Consider the following 17070-nt stretch of genomic DNA (forward strand, 5'->3'; position numbering starts at 1 on the left):
ACCAGGTGAAGGGAGTTCCTTACTAAGACCTAGACAACCAGGTGAGGGGAGTTCCTTACTAAGACCTGGACAACCAGGTGAGGGGAGTTCCTTACTAAGACCTAGACAACCAGGTGGGGGGAGTTCCTTACTAAGACCTAGACAACCAGGTGAGGGGAGTTCCTTACTAAGACCTGGACAACCAGGTGAGGGGAGTTCCTTACTAAGACCTAGACAACCAGGTGAGGGGAGTTCCTTACTAAGACCTAGACAACCAGGTGAGGGGAGTTCCTTACTAAGACCTAGACAACCAGGTGAGGGGAGTTCCTTACTAAGACCTAGACAACCAGGTGAGGGGAGTTCCTTACTAAGACCTAGACAACCAGGTGAGGGGAGTTCCTTACTAAGACCTAGACAACCAGATGGGGGGAGTTCCTTACTAAGACCTAGACAACCAGGTGAGGGGAGTTCCTTACTAAGACCTAGACAACCAGGTGAGGGGAGTTCCTTACTAAGACCTAGACAACCAGGTGGGGGGAGTTCCTTACTAAGACCTAGACAACCAGATGAGGGGAGTTCCTTACTAATTAATGACCTCAATTCATCAATCAAGTACAAGGGAGGAGCGACAACCCATAACTCTATAGGTCTACTGTGCTATGGTATTATACTCAATTCTGTTACGTAAAATACAAAATTAATCGTTGCAAGACAATGATTCAGCTTTGATCAAACTTGACTAAACCAGCACCATTGTGAGAAGTGCTAATCTTCTATTTGTGATTATAATAAGTGATGTGCGTGATTATTAGGCGTAGGCTGCAGATCGTGATGAGATGTCATTTGAAGTGATTGGAGTCGCCCTTAAAGGGACGGGAGGGTCAGCGGCAGGATCGCCCAATAACGTTAAAGAAGTCAAACCAACTTGTGGTGCTGAAGGATAGCTCTGCCGTTCGGCCAGTTCAGGAACAAACATCAATAGTTTACAGTAGACCTATACCCTGTTAGGCATAATACTACATGGTGTAGCTATTGGTAGGCACAAAGCCTACAGTTCATCATTCACTCCCCCACCGTATTGGTAGGCTATAGCCTAATGTAAATACAAATACATATAGCTTTAATATCATGGCGCTGTTTACGAGGAGAGCTTTATTGTGAGTAGGCAATTCATTGTACTGTGTATTCTCAAATTGAAAATAAGTGATGGAGCGTCGCTCCTCATCACTACACCCCTGCTAACCAAGACATCTAGCTACCCTACCATAGAAAACACATCTAGCTACCCTCCCATAGAAAACACATCTAGCTACCCTACCATAGAAAACACATCTAGCTACCCTACCATAGAAAACACATTTAGCTACCCTACCATAGAAAACACATCTAGCTACCCTACCATAGAAAACACATCTAGCTACCCTACCATAAAAAACACATCTAGCTACCCTACCATATAAAACACATCTAGCTACCCTACCATAGAAAACACATCTAGCTACCCTACCATAGAAAACACATCTAGCTACCCTACCATAGAAAACACATCTAGCTACCCTACCATAGAAAACACATCTAGCTACCCTACCATAGAAAACACATCTAGCTACCCTACCATAGAAAACACATCTAGCTACCCTACCATAGAAAACACATCTAGCTACCCTACCATAGAAAACACATCTAGCTACCCTACCATAGAAAACACATCTAGCTACCCTACCATAGAAAACACATCTAGCTACCCTACCATAGAAAACACATCTAGCTACCCTACCATAGAAAACACATCTAGCTACCCTACCATAGAAAACACATCTAGCTACCCTACCATAGAAAACACATCTAGCTACCCTACCATAGAAAACACATCTAGCTACCCTACCATAGAAAACAAAAGAGAGGAGAGGAGAGTAAATAATTATCTCTGTATAATATTATATAAGTATAGTATATAAGTATATATTATATATAGTAAGTACACACATTCCTGTTCCTGATAACTGACTGGTTGAGGAGTAGATACCCTGGACTCATCAATCGATTGCGGAAAGTATTCAGACCCCTTGACTTTTTCCACAAATTTGTTAAAAATGGATAAACAAAATAAAAATAAAGAATTCTCAGCAATCTAGGCACAATACCCCATAATGACAAAGCGAAAACAGGTTTTTAGAAATTTTTGCAAATGTATAAAAAAAAAACTGAAATACCTTATTTACAGAAGTATTCAGACCCTTTGCTATGAGACTCGAAATTGAGCTCAGGTGCATCCTGTTTCCATTGATCATCCTTGAGATGTTTCTACAACTTGATTGGTGTCTACCTGTGGTAAATTAAATTGATTGGACATGATTTGGAAAGGCACACACCTGTCTATATAAGGTCCCACAGTTGACAGTGCATGTCAGAGCAAAAACCAAGCCATGAGGGCGAAGGAATTGTCTGTAGAGCTCCGAGACAGGATTATGTCAAGGCACAGATCTGGGGAAGGGTACCAAAAAATTTCTGCAGCATTGAAGGTCCCCAAGAACACAGTGGCCTCCATCATTCTTAAATGGAAGACATTTGGAACCACCAAGACTCTTCCTAGAGCAGGCCGCCCGGCCAAACTGAGCAATCGGGGGAGAAGGGCCTTGGTCAGGGAGGTGACCAAGAACCCGCTGGTCACTCTGACAGAGAGCCAGAGTTCCTCTGTGGAGATGGGAGAACCTTCCAGAAGGACAACCATCTTCACAGCAGTCCACCAATCAGGCCTTTATGGTAGAGTGGCCAGACGGAAGCCACTCCTCAGTAAAAGGCACATGACAGCCAGCTTGGAGTTTGCCAAAAGGCACCTAAAGACTCTCAGACCATGAGAAACAAGATTCTCTGGTCTGATGAAACCACGATTGAACTCTTTGGCCTGAAGGTCAAGCGTCACGTCTGGAGGAAACCTGGTACCATCCCTACGGTGAAGCATGGTGGTGGCAGCATCATGCTGTGGGGATGTTTTTCAGCGGCAGGGACTGGGAGACTAGTCAGGATCGAGGCAAAGATGAACGGAGCAAAGTACAGCGAGATCCTTGATGAAAACCTGCTCCAGAGCGCTCCGGACGTCAGACTTGGGCGAAGGTTCACCTTCCAACAGGAAACGAACCTAAGCACACAGCCAAGACAACGCAGGAGTGGCTTCGGGACAAACCTCTGAATGTCCTTCAGTGGCCCAGCCAGAGCCCGGACTTGAACCCGATCGAACATCTCTGGAGAGACCTGAAAATAGCTGTGCAGCAACGCTCCCCATCCAACCTGACAGAGCTTGAGAGGATCTGCAGAGAAGAATGGGAGAAACTCCCCAAATACAGGTGTACCCAAGAAGACTCGAGGCTGTAATCGCTGCCAAAAGGTGCTTCAACAAAGTACTGAGTAAAGGGTCTGAATACTTATGTAAACGTTATATTCCTGTTTTTTATTTTTTATTTATTAGCAAACATTTATAAAAACCAGTTTTGCCTTGTCATTATGGGGTATTGTGTTGAGGGAAAAAAACCAATTCATAAAATTTTAGAATAAGGCTGTAACCTAACAAAATGTGGAAAAAGTCAAGGTGTCTGAATACTTTCCTGAAAGCACTGTACATACAGACAGACAGACAGACAGGAGACAGGAGAGAGACAGGAGACAGACAGACAGACAGGAGACAGGAGAGAGACAGGAGACAGACAGACAGACAGGAGACAGACAGACAGACAGACAGGAGACAGACAGACAGACAGACAGACAGGAGACAGGAGAGAGACAGGAGACAGACAGACAGACAGACAGGAGACAGACAGACAGACAGACAGACAGGAGACAGACAGACAGACAGACAGACAGACAGACAGGAGACAGACAGACAGGAGACAGACAGACAGACAGACAGACAGACAGACAGACAGGAGACAGACCCCCCATCTTATGACACAATGACCACAGTGTTCTACATGGATCCCCAAGGTCATCCCCCACATCCCCCCTACTGTAACTCATTAGAGAGGGGGAGGGGAGAGAGCCCCCACATCCCCCCTACTGTAACTCATTAGAGAGGGGGAGGGGAGAGAGGGGGAGTAACCCACAACCCAAAGACCCCCCCAGCAGTAACCCTCCCTGGGCTACAGGAGAGTCAGACTACCCCCCCCCACCCCCCCACACACACACTCCCTAAAATGAGATTACCTCCCCAGATTGAAAGCAGAGTATTTAGTAATCTTTACACATCCTCTTGTACATTTCCAAAACATGTAATTTAGGAAGGATTATAATCTGGCAAAACTACAGTCCAGTTTGGTGTACAACCTACAGCTTTCTCTACTGTAAAATAAAAGAACAACTGCATCCCTACAGTCCAATTTAGTGTAGGAAACTACAGTAATCTTTAGTGTAGGAAACGACAGTAAACTTTAGTGTAGGAAACTACAGTAATCTTTAGTGTAGGAAACTACAGTAAACTTTAGTGTAGGAAACTACAGTAATCTTTAGTGTAGGAAACTACAGTAAACTTTAGTGTAGGAAACTACAGTAATCTTTAGTGTAGGAAACTACAGTAATCTTTAGTGTAGGAAACTACAGTCCACTTTAGTGTAGGAAACTACAGTAAACTTTAGTGTAGGAAACGACAGTAAACTTTAGTGTAGGAAACTACAGTAATCTTTAGTGTAGGAAACTACAGTAAACTTTAGTGTAGGAAACTACAGTAATCTTTAGTGTAGGAAACTACAGTAATCTTTAGTGTAGGAAACTACAGTCCACTTTAGTGTAGGAAACTACAGTAATCTTTAGTGTAGGAAACTACAGTAAACTTTAGTGTACTACAGGCTCTACTCTAGTGTACAACTAACTAACTAACACAAACTAACTAGCCTAACTAACTAGCCTAACTAACTAGCCTAACTAACTAGCCTAACTACCTAGCCTAACTAACTAGCCTAACTAACTAGCCTAACTAACTAGCCTAACTACCTAGCCTAACTACCTAGCCTAACTAACTAGCCTAACTAACTAGCCTAACTACCTAGCCTAACTAACTAGCCTAACTAACTAGCCTAACTAACTAGCCTAACTAACTAGCCTAACTAACAGACAACATGGCTGGATTCTCATAATCCTCTTCTCTCTATCTATAAAACACACATTCTTGAACACTCCCTAAAGCAGAAAACACAGGAATCACTGAGTGGAAAACCAGAAAGGGAAAGGAACCAAACGACCCCTCTCTTCCTCTTCTTCCTCCAAACTCAGGGAGGGAAGAAACAACTGAACTTCTCCCTTTTCAGGGCATCTTAAACTAAGTCATTCCCAAGTCAAATCCAACCAGAAACATTTCCCAGAAAAGCAGAGGATCTCTATCAGACCAGAAATGTCAAAACTCACGGAAGAAGTGCTTGAAGAGGTTAGCCATGTCCATGTTGGGCGCACCCTCTTTTCTCTCTTCACTCTCCACTACAGCTGTATAGTTATTCCATGTGAACACCCAGAGAGAGGAGAAGGGCAGGCAGCCCACTCCCTGGACATGTGACCTGCCTCAACCAATAGGGAGGCAGGGATAGAGGCCTCAGCTAACTTCCCACTGAGCACAGCCCAGTCAATGCATCTCAGAGGGTGAGAGAGGTGAAGAAAGGAACAGTCCGAGCTAAGCCTCCCTATGGGGGGGGGAGAGAGCGAGAGAGAGAGAGAGAGAGAGAGAGAGAGACAGAGAGAGAGAGAGAGAGAGAGAGAGAGAGAAAGAGGGGAGAGAGAGAGAGAAAGAGGGGAGAGAGAGAGAGAAAGAGGGGAGAGAGAGAGAGAGAGAGAGGGGAGAGAGAGAGAGAGAGAGAGGGGAGAGAGAGAGAGAGAGAGAGGGGAGAGAGAGAGAAAGAGGGGAGAGAGAGAGAGGAAAGGGGAACATTTCATCATCAGGGCAGAAATGAGAAGTTAAAGAGAGAGGGGAATAACCTAACTGTGTGTGTTAGTGCTGAGCGATTAGTGCTTTTTGAGGTCGGTGCAGTTTAGGTAATTAAAAAAAGAATCACGGTTTTCGATTTTGGTTCCGAAACTCTACACACACACTCAGGCACAATCCATCCAACCATCCCGCACCCCCAGCTAAAGCCCAGCAGTTGATACAATAGAACATGGATGAGTCCCAAATACCACCCCGTTTCCTATTTAATGTCCTACCAGGGTCCATAGGGTGCCATTTGGCTGTCAGCTACCCTCACTGCTCTAGCATAAGGCTGTAATGTCATTTTTTTTTTTTTAAGTCAAGGGGTCTGAATACTTTCTGAATGCACTGTGTATCTCAAGTTTGCCTATCTATCAAGCTGTTTGTTTGTTTGTGTGTGTGTGTATGTATATATATATATATATATATAAACACACACACACACACACACACACATATATATATATATATATACACACACACACACACACAGTTTGGACACACCTACTCATTCCAGGGTTTTCGTTTATTTTTACTATTTTCTACATTGTAGAATAACAGTGAAGACTTCAAAACTATGAAATAACACATATGGAATCATGTAGTAACCAAAAAAGTGTTAAACAAATCAAAATACATTTTATATTTTAGATTCTTCAAAGTAGCCATCCTTTGCCTTGATGACGGCTTTGCACACGCTTGACATTCTCTCAACCAGCTTCATGCGGAATGCTTTTCCAACAGTCTTGAAGGAGTTCCCACATATGCTGAGCACTTGTTGGATGCTTTTCCTTCACTCTCTCCAAACTTTTGACTGGTACTTACATATACATACACAGTGCATTCGGAAAGTACTAAGACCCCTTGACTTTTTCCACATTTTGTTATGTTATAGCCATATTCTAAAATTGTTTAAATTGTTTTTTTCCCCTCATCAATCTACAGACAATACCACATAATGATAAAGCAAAAACAGGTTTTTAAAATGTTGGGCAAATTTATAAAAAATTAAAAAACATTAACATCACATTTACATAAGTATTCAGACCCTTTACTCAGTACTTTGTTGAAGCACCTTTGGCAGCGATTACAGCCTAGAGTCTTCTTGGGTATGACGCTACAAGTTTAGGACACCTGTATTTGGGGAGTTTCTCCCATTCTTCTCTGCAGATCCTCTCAAGCTCTGTCAGGTTGGATGGGGAGCGTCGCTGCACAGCTATTTTCATGTCTCTCCAGAGATGTTCGATCGGGTTCAAGTCCGGGCTCTGACTGGGCCACTCAAGGACATTCAGAGGTTTGTCCCGAAGCCACTCCTGCGTTGTCTTGGCTGTGTGCTTAGGGTCTTTGTCCTGTTGGAAGGTGAACCTTCGCCCCAGTCTGAGGTTATGAGCGCTCTGGAGTAGGTTTTCATCAAGGATCTCTCTGTACTTTGCTCCGTTCATCTTTCCCTCGATCCTGACTAGTCTCCCAGTCCCTGCCGCTGAAAAACATCCCCACAGCATGATGCTGCCACCACCATGCTTCACCGTAGGGATGGTGCCAGGTTTCCTCCAGACGTGACGCTTGGCATTCAGGCCAAAGACTTCAATCGTGGTTTAATCAGTTCAGAGAATCTTGTTTCTCATGGTCAGAGTCCTTTAGGTGCCTTTTGGCAAACTCCAAGCGGGCTGTCATGTGCCTTTTACTGAGGAGTGGCTTCCGCCTGGCCACTCTACCATAAAGGCCTGATTGGTGGAGTGCTGCAGAGATGGTTGTCCTTCTGGAAAGTTCTCCCATCTCCACAGAGGAACTCTAGAGCTCTGTCAGAGTGATCATCGGATTCTTGGTCACCTCCCTGACCAAGGCCCTTCTCCCCCGATTGCTCAGTTTGGCCGGGCGGCCAGCTCTAGGAAGAGTCTTGGTGGTTCCAAACTTCTTCCATTTAAGAATGATGGAGGCCACTGTGTTCTTGGGGACCTTCAATGCTGCAGACATTTTTTGGGACCCTTCCCCAGATCGGTGCCTCGACACAATCCTGTCTCGGAGCTCTACAGACAATTCCTTCGCCCTCATGGCTTGTTTTTTGCTCTGACATGCACTGTCAACTGTGGGACCTTATATAGACAGGTATGTGCCTTTCCAAATCATGTCCAATCAATTGAATTTACCACAGGTGGACTCCAATCAAGTTGTAGAAACACCCCAAGGATGATCAATGCAAACAGGATGCACCTGAGCTCAATTTGGAGTCTCATAGTAAACGGTCTGAATACTTACGTAAATGTTATATTTAAGTTTTTTTCTTTGTCATCATGGGGTATTGTGTGTAGATTGATGAGGGGAAAAAACAATTTAATCAATTTTAGAATAAGGTTGTAACGTAACAAAATTTGGAAAAAGGGAAGGGGTCTGAATACTTTCCTAATGCACTGTAGGTATACCTATTTCTTTGTTAACCGCTCAACACAGAATAGCCACGTGCTCACTCTCTCAAATCGTTTGGAGAAAATATCCTTTCTATTTTATTCAGCTTTGTTCAATTGTATTCTTCATACTTTAAAATAATGCCACGGAATTATAAGCAAATCTTGTCTGTTAAATGAACTAGTGTAGCCCACAGCCATATGGCACAGCCAGATAAGGGCCTAACATAAGGACAACTCTGAGTATGCTATTATGTTCTTCTGAAATAGACTACATTTTCATCATGTCATGTTTCTTTAGACCTCTAAATAAATAGATGTGGGCTATATTACAGGCTGTGTGTGGAAGCCAGGAGATGCTAACTGTGTTTATGTTAATCAACGGCCAATTACCGTGAGACCGACAGTTATTTGCTTGTCAATCACCGGCTGACAACATTTCGTGACCGCCACAGCCCCAACTCCAAATCAAGTTGTAGAAACATCTCAAGGATGATCAATGGAAACAGGATGCACCTGAGCTCAATTTCGAGTCTCATAGCAAAGGGTCTGAATACTTATGTAAATGTTAAATTTCAGTATTTTATTTTTAATACATTAAAATATATATATGTTTTTTTTGGGGGGGGGGTTTGTCATTATGGGGTATTGTGTGTAGATTGATAAGGAAACTTTCCAAGTGCACTGAATATATAGGATTACGGGTTAGGATTAGCTCCTACCTCCACAGTTAGGGTTAGGGTTAGCTCCTACCTCCACAGTTCTAGGGTTAGGGTTAGGTCCTACCTCCACAGTTAGGGTTAGCTCCTACCTCCACAGTTCTAGGGTTAGCTCCTACCTCCACAGTTCTAGGGTTAGGGTTAGCTCCTACCTCCACAGTTAGGGTTAGGGTTAGCTCCTACCTCCACAGTTAGGGTTAGGGTTAGCTCCTACCTCCACAGTTCTAGGGTTAGGGTTAGCTCCTACCTCCACAGTTCTAGGGTTAGGGTTAGCTCCTACCTCCACAGTTCTAGGGTTAGCTCCTACCTCCACAGTTAGGGTTAGGGTTAGCTCCTACCTCCACAGTTAGGGTTAGGGTTAGCTCCTACCTCCACAGTTCTAGGGTTAGGGTTAGCTCCTACCTCCACAGTTCTAGGGTTAGGGTTAGGTCCTACCTCCACAGTTAGGGTTAGCTCCTACCTCCACAGTTCTAGGGTTAGGGTTAGCTCCTACCTCCACAGTTAGGGTTAGGGTTAGCTCCTACCTCCACCGCTCTAGGGTTAGGGTTAGCTCCTACCTCCACAGTTAGGGTTAGGGTTAGCTCCTACGTCCACAGTTCTAGGGTTAGGGTTAGCTCCTACCTCCACAGTTAGGGTTAGGGTTAGCTCCTACCTCCATGGTTCTAGGGTTAGGGTTAGCTCCTACCTCCACAGTTCTAGGGTTAGGGTTAGCTCCTACCTCCACAGTTCTAGGGTTAGCTCCTACCTCCACAGTTCTAGGGTTAGGGTTAGCTCCTACCTCCACAGTTCTAGGGTTAGGGTTAGCTCCTACCTCCACAGTTCTAGGGTTAGGGTTAGCGCCTACCTCCACAGTTATGGTAGTGTGACAGCATTCTACTGCAGCGTGACGGTAGTGTGACAGCATTCTACTGCAGCGACATGGATTTCGTTATCCTTGGTCCTCTGTAGCTCAGCTGGTAGAGCGTGGCGCTTGTAACGCCAAGGTAGTGGGTTCGATCCCCGGGACCACCCATACACAAAAATGTATGCACACATGACTGTAAGTCGCTTCGGATAAAAGCGTCTGCTAAATGGCATATTATATTATTATTATTATTGTCAGATAGGCTACTACTGCTATACAGATACAGACCTACAGAAGGAGGGTTAGGAGGCTAATTGATTAATTTTCTATCAGAATATTTTTTATAAACATAAGCATTATATTGTTAGATTGAAGGAGTAACTCCTTGGCAGGCATAAAACATTACGTAGCCTAATGACAGAGGGACATTCAGTAGCCTAATGATAGGGGGACATTCAGTAGCCTAATGATAGGGGGACATTCAGTAGCCTAATGACAGAGGGACATTCAGTAGCCTAATGATAGGGGGACATTCAGTAGCCTAATGACAGAGGGACATTCAGTAGCCTAATGATAGAGGGACATTCAGTAGCCTAATGATAGGGGGACATTCAGTAGCCTAATGACAGAGGGACATTCAGTAGCCTAATGATAGAGGGACATTCAGTAGCCTAATGATAGGGGGACATTCAGTAGCCTAATGACAGAGGGACATTCAGTAGCCTAATGATAGGGGGACATTCAGTAGCCTAATGATAGGGGGACATTCAGTAGCCTAATGATAGAGGGACATTCAGTAGCCTAATGACAGAGGGACATTCAGTAGCCTAATGGCAGAGGGACATTCAGTAGCCTAATGATAGAGGGACATTCAGTAGCCTAATGGCAGAGGGACATTCAGTAGCCTAATGACAGAGGGACATTCAGTAGCCTAATGACAGAGGGACATTCAGTAGCCTAATGATAGGGGGACATTCAGTAGCCTAATGGCAGAGGGACATTCAGTAGCCTAATGATAGAGGGACATTCAGTAGCCTAATGACAGAGGGACATTCAGTAGCCTAATGATAGGGGGAACGGTAACACACCAAACCTTCACAGAAGATGCTTTGTTTAGGTATCAAAAGAAAGTCAAGTCATTGTTTATATGGAAAATACCAGCGGGTTATTATATTGTGGCATTACATTATGTTTTGCATCTTGCCCTCTTTGGTTGTTTTCCTTTCCATGGTTTTTTCTGAGTAGCCTAGTAGGTCTGCTGGTTATTCTATTATATTGCATCAAACATTACAGCTGGATCTTAATTTGGCCAAAGAAAATGTCTCAACAGAATGAAACCTTCAAAAAGGTTTTGAACAGGCTTATATTTCAGCTATTACCAACATGCTGGCCTACTGTAAACCTACCTTACAATAGGCTAATGCTATTTATTTTACAATAAGGCCTATAATAATACTAATTATTAATGACTAAACAATTGATAATAAATACGAAAATAAATCAATGAAAGGTAGAAAATTGCATCAAACCTGAATAGCGAGTTGCACACGGTCCATTTGGCCACGCCTCTTCTCATCTTAGTCCACTATAATATTAAAACGTGTCCCAGAGGACATCCCCCTTGTTATTAACCTCTAGTCCCCGAGGACATCCCCCTTGTTATTAACCTCTAGTCCCAGAGGACATTCCCCTTGTTATTAACCTCTAGTCCCAGAGGACATTCCCCTTGTTATTAACCTCTAGTCCCCGAGGACATTCCCCTTGTTATTAACCTCTAGTCCCAGAGGACATTCCCCTTGTTATTAACCTCTAGTCCCAGAGGACATTCCCCTTGTTATTAACCTCTAGTCCCCGAGGACATTCCCCTTGTTATTAACCTCTAGTCCCAGAGGACATTCCCCTTGTTATTAACCTCTAGTCCCCGAGGACATCCCCCTTGTTATTAACCTCTAGTCCCCGAGGACATTCCCCTTGTTATTAACCTCTAGTCCCAGAGGACATTCCCCTTGTTATTAACCTCTAGTCCCAGAGGACATTCCCCTTGTTATTAACCTCTAGTCCCCGAGGACATCCCCCTTGTTATTAACCTCTAGTCCCCGAGGACATTCCCCTTGTTATTAACCTCTAGTCCCCGAGGACATCCCCCTTGTTATTAACCTCTAGTCCCAGAGGACATCCCCCATAGTCGGCTTCTTTTCACTACACTCGCTCTCCTCTAACTTTTGTTTGACATCTTCACAACCAACAGTAGCCAAGGCTACCCGCTCTCCTCAGCTATATGTTTTACTGAGTTGTCTGACACAGATAACAAGCAGACTCAGGTCTCATCACACAAACAGGCAATTAAGAGAGAAAAATATCCAATAGGGTCCAGTTGGTAAATCCATTTTTATTACACGAGACCCGTGGCACCCAGACCCGCTCGCATCCCGGGTCGGATCTTAGAACGGGTCTGTTGGACCCGTGAAGACCTCTAGTGTGTTCAGGATGATGCCAGACAGTTTTTCCCCAGCCTTGGTGCCTGTTGAGCAAAATGGAGATCTGTAAGGTTGAAATTCCACTATAGAAAACAAACAGCTTGATAGATAGGCAAACTTGAGATATACAGTGCAATTCGGAAAGTATTCAGACCCCTTGACTTTTTCAACATTTTGTTACGTTACAGCCTTACTCTAAAATGGATTAACTAAAACATTTCCCTCATCAATCTACACACAATACCCCTTAATGACATAGCAAAAACAGGTTTTTAGAAAACAAAATTACATTTACATTTTAGTCATTTAGCAGACACTCTTATCCAGAGCGACTTACAGTTAGTGCATACATTACTTTTTTCATACACCTGTGGGAATCGAACCCACAACCCTGGCGTTGCAAACGCCATGCTATATCAAGAGCTGGACGCCCGGCCAAACTGAACAATCGGGGGAGAAGGGCCTTGGTCAGGGAGGTGACCAGGAACCCGATGATCACTCTGACAGAGCTCCAGAGTTCCTCTGTGGAGATGGGAGAACCTTCCAGAAGGACAACCATCTCTGCAGCACTCCACCAATCAGGCCTTTATGCTAGAGTGGCCAGACGGAAGCCACTCCTCATTAAAAGGTACATGACAGCCCGCTTGGAGTTTGCCAAAAGGCACCTAAAGACTCTCAGACCATGAGAAACAAGATTCTCTGGTCTGATGAAACCAAGATTGAACTCTTTGGCCTGAATGCCAAGCGTCACGTCTGGAGGAAACCTGGCACCATCCCTACTCCTGAGTGGCGCAGTGGTCTAAGGCACTGCATCGCAGTGCTAACTGTGCCACTAGAGATCCTGGTTCGAATCCAGGCTCTGTCGCAGCCGGCCGCGACCGGGAGACTCATGGGCGGCGCACAATTGGCCCAGCGTCGTCCAGGGTAGGGGAGGGAATGGCCGGCAGGGATGTAGCTCAGTTGATAGAGCATGGCGTTTGCAACGCCAGGGTTGTGGGTTCGATTCCCACGGGGGGCCAGTATAAAAAATAAAAAATAAAAGATGTATTCACTAACTGTAAGTCGCTCTGGATAAGAGCGTCTGCTAAATGACTAAAATGTAAATGTAAATATGAAGCATGGTGGTGCCAGCATCATGCTGTGGGGATGTTTTTCAGCGGCAGGGACTGGGAGACTAGTCAGGATCGAGGCAAAGATGAACGGAGCAAAGTACAGCGAGATCCTTGATGAAAACCTGATCCAGAGCGCTCAGGACCTCAGACTGGGTCGAAGGTTCACCTTCCAACAGGACAACAACCCTAAGCATACAGCCAAGACAACGCAGGAGTGGCTTCGGGACAAACCTCTGAATGTCCTTGAGTGGCCCAGTCAGAGCCCGGACTTGAACCCGATTGAACATCTCTGGAGAGACCTGAAAATAGCTGTGCAGCTACGCTCCCCATCCAACCTGACAGAGCTTGAGAGGATCTGCAGAGAAGAATGGGAGAAACTCCCCAAATACAGGTGTGCCAAGCTTGTAGCGTCAAACCCAATACGTTTCGAGGCTGTAATCACTGCCAAAGGTGCTTCAACAAAGTACTGTGTGAATACTTACGTAAATGTGAGTTTTTCTTTTTATAAATGACCAAAATGTCTAAAAACCTGTTTTTGCTTTGTCATTAAGGGGTATTGTGTGTAGATTGGAAAAAGAATAAGGCTGTAACGTAACAAAATGTGGAAAATATCAAGGGGTCTGAATACTTTCTGAATGTCCTTTACATATTTGGTTTTAGCCATTTTTGTCCCTCAAGGGAGACAGTTTGGGTAGATGGCATTGTCATGTCCCTCAAGGGCTCCGTGGAGACAGTTTGGGTAGATGGCATTGTCATGTCCCTCAAGGGCTCCGTGGAGACAGTTTGGGTAGATGGCATTGTCATGTCCCTCAAGGGCTCCGTGGAGACAGTTTGGGTAGATGGCATTGTCATGTCCCTCAAGGGCTCCGTGGAGACAGTTTGGGTAGATGGCATTGTCATGTCCCTCACGGGCTCCGTGGAGACAGTTTGGGTATGGCATTGTCATGGCTGTAGATGTGTTGTATGTGATTTGCAGCTGATGTGTACTTCGCCACGGTTCCCTCACCACACGGAGGTTGATGAAGCCCAACAGATGTGGTGGATGACTCTTGTTCTCCAGTCATTCACTCCCTCCCAGTCTCAAAGTTTTGCGAGGGCATCAATCTTTTTAGTGAGACAAAACAAAATATCTGCATTAGAGTGTCACAGGGACATATGAAACAACTTTACAATAAGGGACAAAACATAAAATGGCTGGCATTAGGCCTACTTTGTTATAAAATCATCAACATGAAAATAACAATGGTCTACCTAATGTCACCTGTTAAGTTATTGTTACCTGATGATGAAGATGATGTTCAGGAAACACTTCTGATCAGTCCTTCCTTCTCCGTGAGGATGCTGTTGCCAATTTCATTGCTCTAAAAGGGGAAAAGGTTATGAACCTATCTATAACCTATCTATAACCTATCTATAACAATTAGAGATCCAGTACTTTGTTAGTTGTAAGGCACATTGACTTATAAGCTTCCGTATTTTGCACAGTGACCTATAGGGGTGAGACAGCACACTCTGTTTACTCTACAAGGGCAAATCATAAAGACCTTGTGATATATAGTACTGTGGTACATGTGGGAGCCTACCTGGTGGCCAACCTCCCCCCCAGTGTCACAGAAGCTCTGAAGCCAATCTTCCACTGCCAATAGATGGTGGGATTTAGCAGAGATGATCGTAGTCTGTTGACGCACAGATAGTCTGCATCGTTAAGAGGAACTGGAAAAAGACAGGCCATCAGAAACCAATTAAATGTAGACGGATCCACCACGATGTACTTAGCCAAGTGCAAAGGGGTTGGGATGACCTGAAACAAAAGGAAATAGCAACTTAAAGCCAAATGTTTTAGAACTAACCCTTGTTCAATCTGTCATAAAGCCTAGCTAGGTGCAGGTCTAGTACACATCATGGTACCACAGATAAATGGGGTTAGTTAGCGTCATCATTTGACCATACGTCTCGTAGCTAGTACATGCCAGACAAACACTTTGCAGGTCGATGTGTGTATAGCTAGCTAGCCCATTTGCCAGGCAATGTTCTTTTTGTATTGTCACTGAAGGATGGTTGAAAACGATGCAGGAATTCTCCCATTTTCATGCTTTGTTTAACAAGCAAAAGGCCCAGGTTTAACCAGCTTAAAGACTGCGTTCTGCTGTATAACATTAGCTCGCTTAGGAAGCTATCCAAAACAATGGCGAAATATTTAGACCAAGGCAAACATATGAATCATTACAACAGCCTAGCCTACCTTTCCCTGTCCGTCCTCAGCGTCTGATGGTTTCATCCATACGGAAAGTACAATCCGATCCTTCACTAACGTTAGAGTAGAAGGATTAGTCTACGATCCTTCACTAACGTTAGAGTAGAAGGATTAGTCTACGATCCTTCACTAACGTTAGAGTAGAAGGATTAGTCTACGCGTGGCCTTTTTAGTGGCGTTGATGCAGTTGTTGTTGTTGTGGGGCAATGAATGCAGCATCATCAACAGCATCATCAACATCATCATCAGTCTCCCAAGAAACAGAAACCGTCTCTTGCACAGCTTGGCATTCTGTTAATTCAATACAGACATGATTAGTGTGAAATTACCAGGTATAGGAAAAACAATGTAATTATAGCTGCATTTTCTGAAATGACGACAGCTACAGCGGTACGTAGGTAGAGTACCTGAAGTCAAACTTCACCTGCTGTTCGACTTGAATACACTTGTTTTGATTTCGGACCACAGGCACAGGGGTTCGCACTGGATCAGTTTGACCTCAGACCTCTCCTGTGGTCTCCAAATACACGACACTGTTCCAGTGTTGGTCTCACGGTAATTATGAAAAATGTATGCACTCACTAAAACTGTAAGTCGCTCTGGATAAGAGCGTCTGCTAAATGACTAAAATGTAAAATGTAATTGACCGTTAATTAACATGAACACATTTAGCATCTCCTGGCTTCCACACACAGCCTACAAGCCACTGATGCAGACCTTTGGAACATCTACATTTAAACAGTGTAATATATAATGTAATATAGCCTACACCTTCACAATAAATACATTATTTATTTTAGACGGGTCTAAAGAAACATGATATGAAGAAAATGTAGTCTATTTCAGAAGAACAGAATAGCATCCTCTGAGTTGTCCTTATGTTAGGCCCTTATCTGGCTATGCCATATGGCTGTGGGCTACACTAGTTCATTTAGCAGACAAGATTAGCTTAGAATTCCATGGCATTATTCCATGGTTCAATTTTTATAGTATGAAGAATACAATTGAACAAAACTGAATGAAATAGAAAGGATATATTCTCCAAACGATTTGAGAAAGTGAGCACATGCGGCTAATCTGTGTTGAGCGGTTAACAAAGAAGCAGGTCCTCCTACAGAGGCTTGCGAAGGAATTCACCCCCCCCCAACCCCCCCCCCCCTTGGCATTTTTCCTATTTTGTTGCCTTACAACCTGGAATTAAAATGGATTTAGCCTATAGAAAGCTGATGGGATCCTCTTCCTTTTAATAGAGGCCATTCTAACTTACATGAAGGGTGGGGTTATGGCCGATTACATAACGCCTTCCAGGTGTGGTGGAGAACACACAGAAATACAACTTTTT

General features: G+C 44.1%; 1 protein-coding gene and 1 long non-coding RNA gene across 2 annotated transcripts in view; both read right to left on the minus strand.

The window, feature by feature from the left end:
• Nucleotides 1–5433, minus strand: part of LOC311124659 (SH2/SH3 adapter protein NCK1-like) — a 56099-nt gene extending 50666 nt beyond the window's left edge. Inside the window, exon 1 of the mRNA XM_084198768.1 lies at nucleotides 5371–5433. Within this exon, the coding sequence (XP_084054894.1) occupies nucleotides 5371–5404 (34 nt within the window). The 5' untranslated portion in view covers nucleotides 5405–5433. The remainder of the gene's footprint in view (nucleotides 1–5370) is intronic.
• Nucleotides 5434–12258: 6825 nt separating this feature from the next.
• LOC311124661 lies at nucleotides 12259–15579 on the minus strand. Its single transcript, XR_014612805.1, has 4 exons — nucleotides 15058–15579; nucleotides 14754–14835; nucleotides 14481–14578; nucleotides 12259–12406 (listed from the first exon to the last, which is right to left on the minus strand). It is a non-coding gene; the product is annotated as an uncharacterized lncRNA (long non-coding RNA).
• Between the last annotated feature and the right edge of the window lie 1491 nt (nucleotides 15580–17070).

This window comes from Coregonus lavaretus (assembly GCF_964263955.1).
Source record: "Coregonus lavaretus genome assembly, contig: HAP1_SCAFFOLD_378, whole genome shotgun sequence".
Taxonomy (NCBI): Eukaryota; Metazoa; Chordata; class Actinopteri; order Salmoniformes; family Salmonidae; genus Coregonus; species Coregonus lavaretus.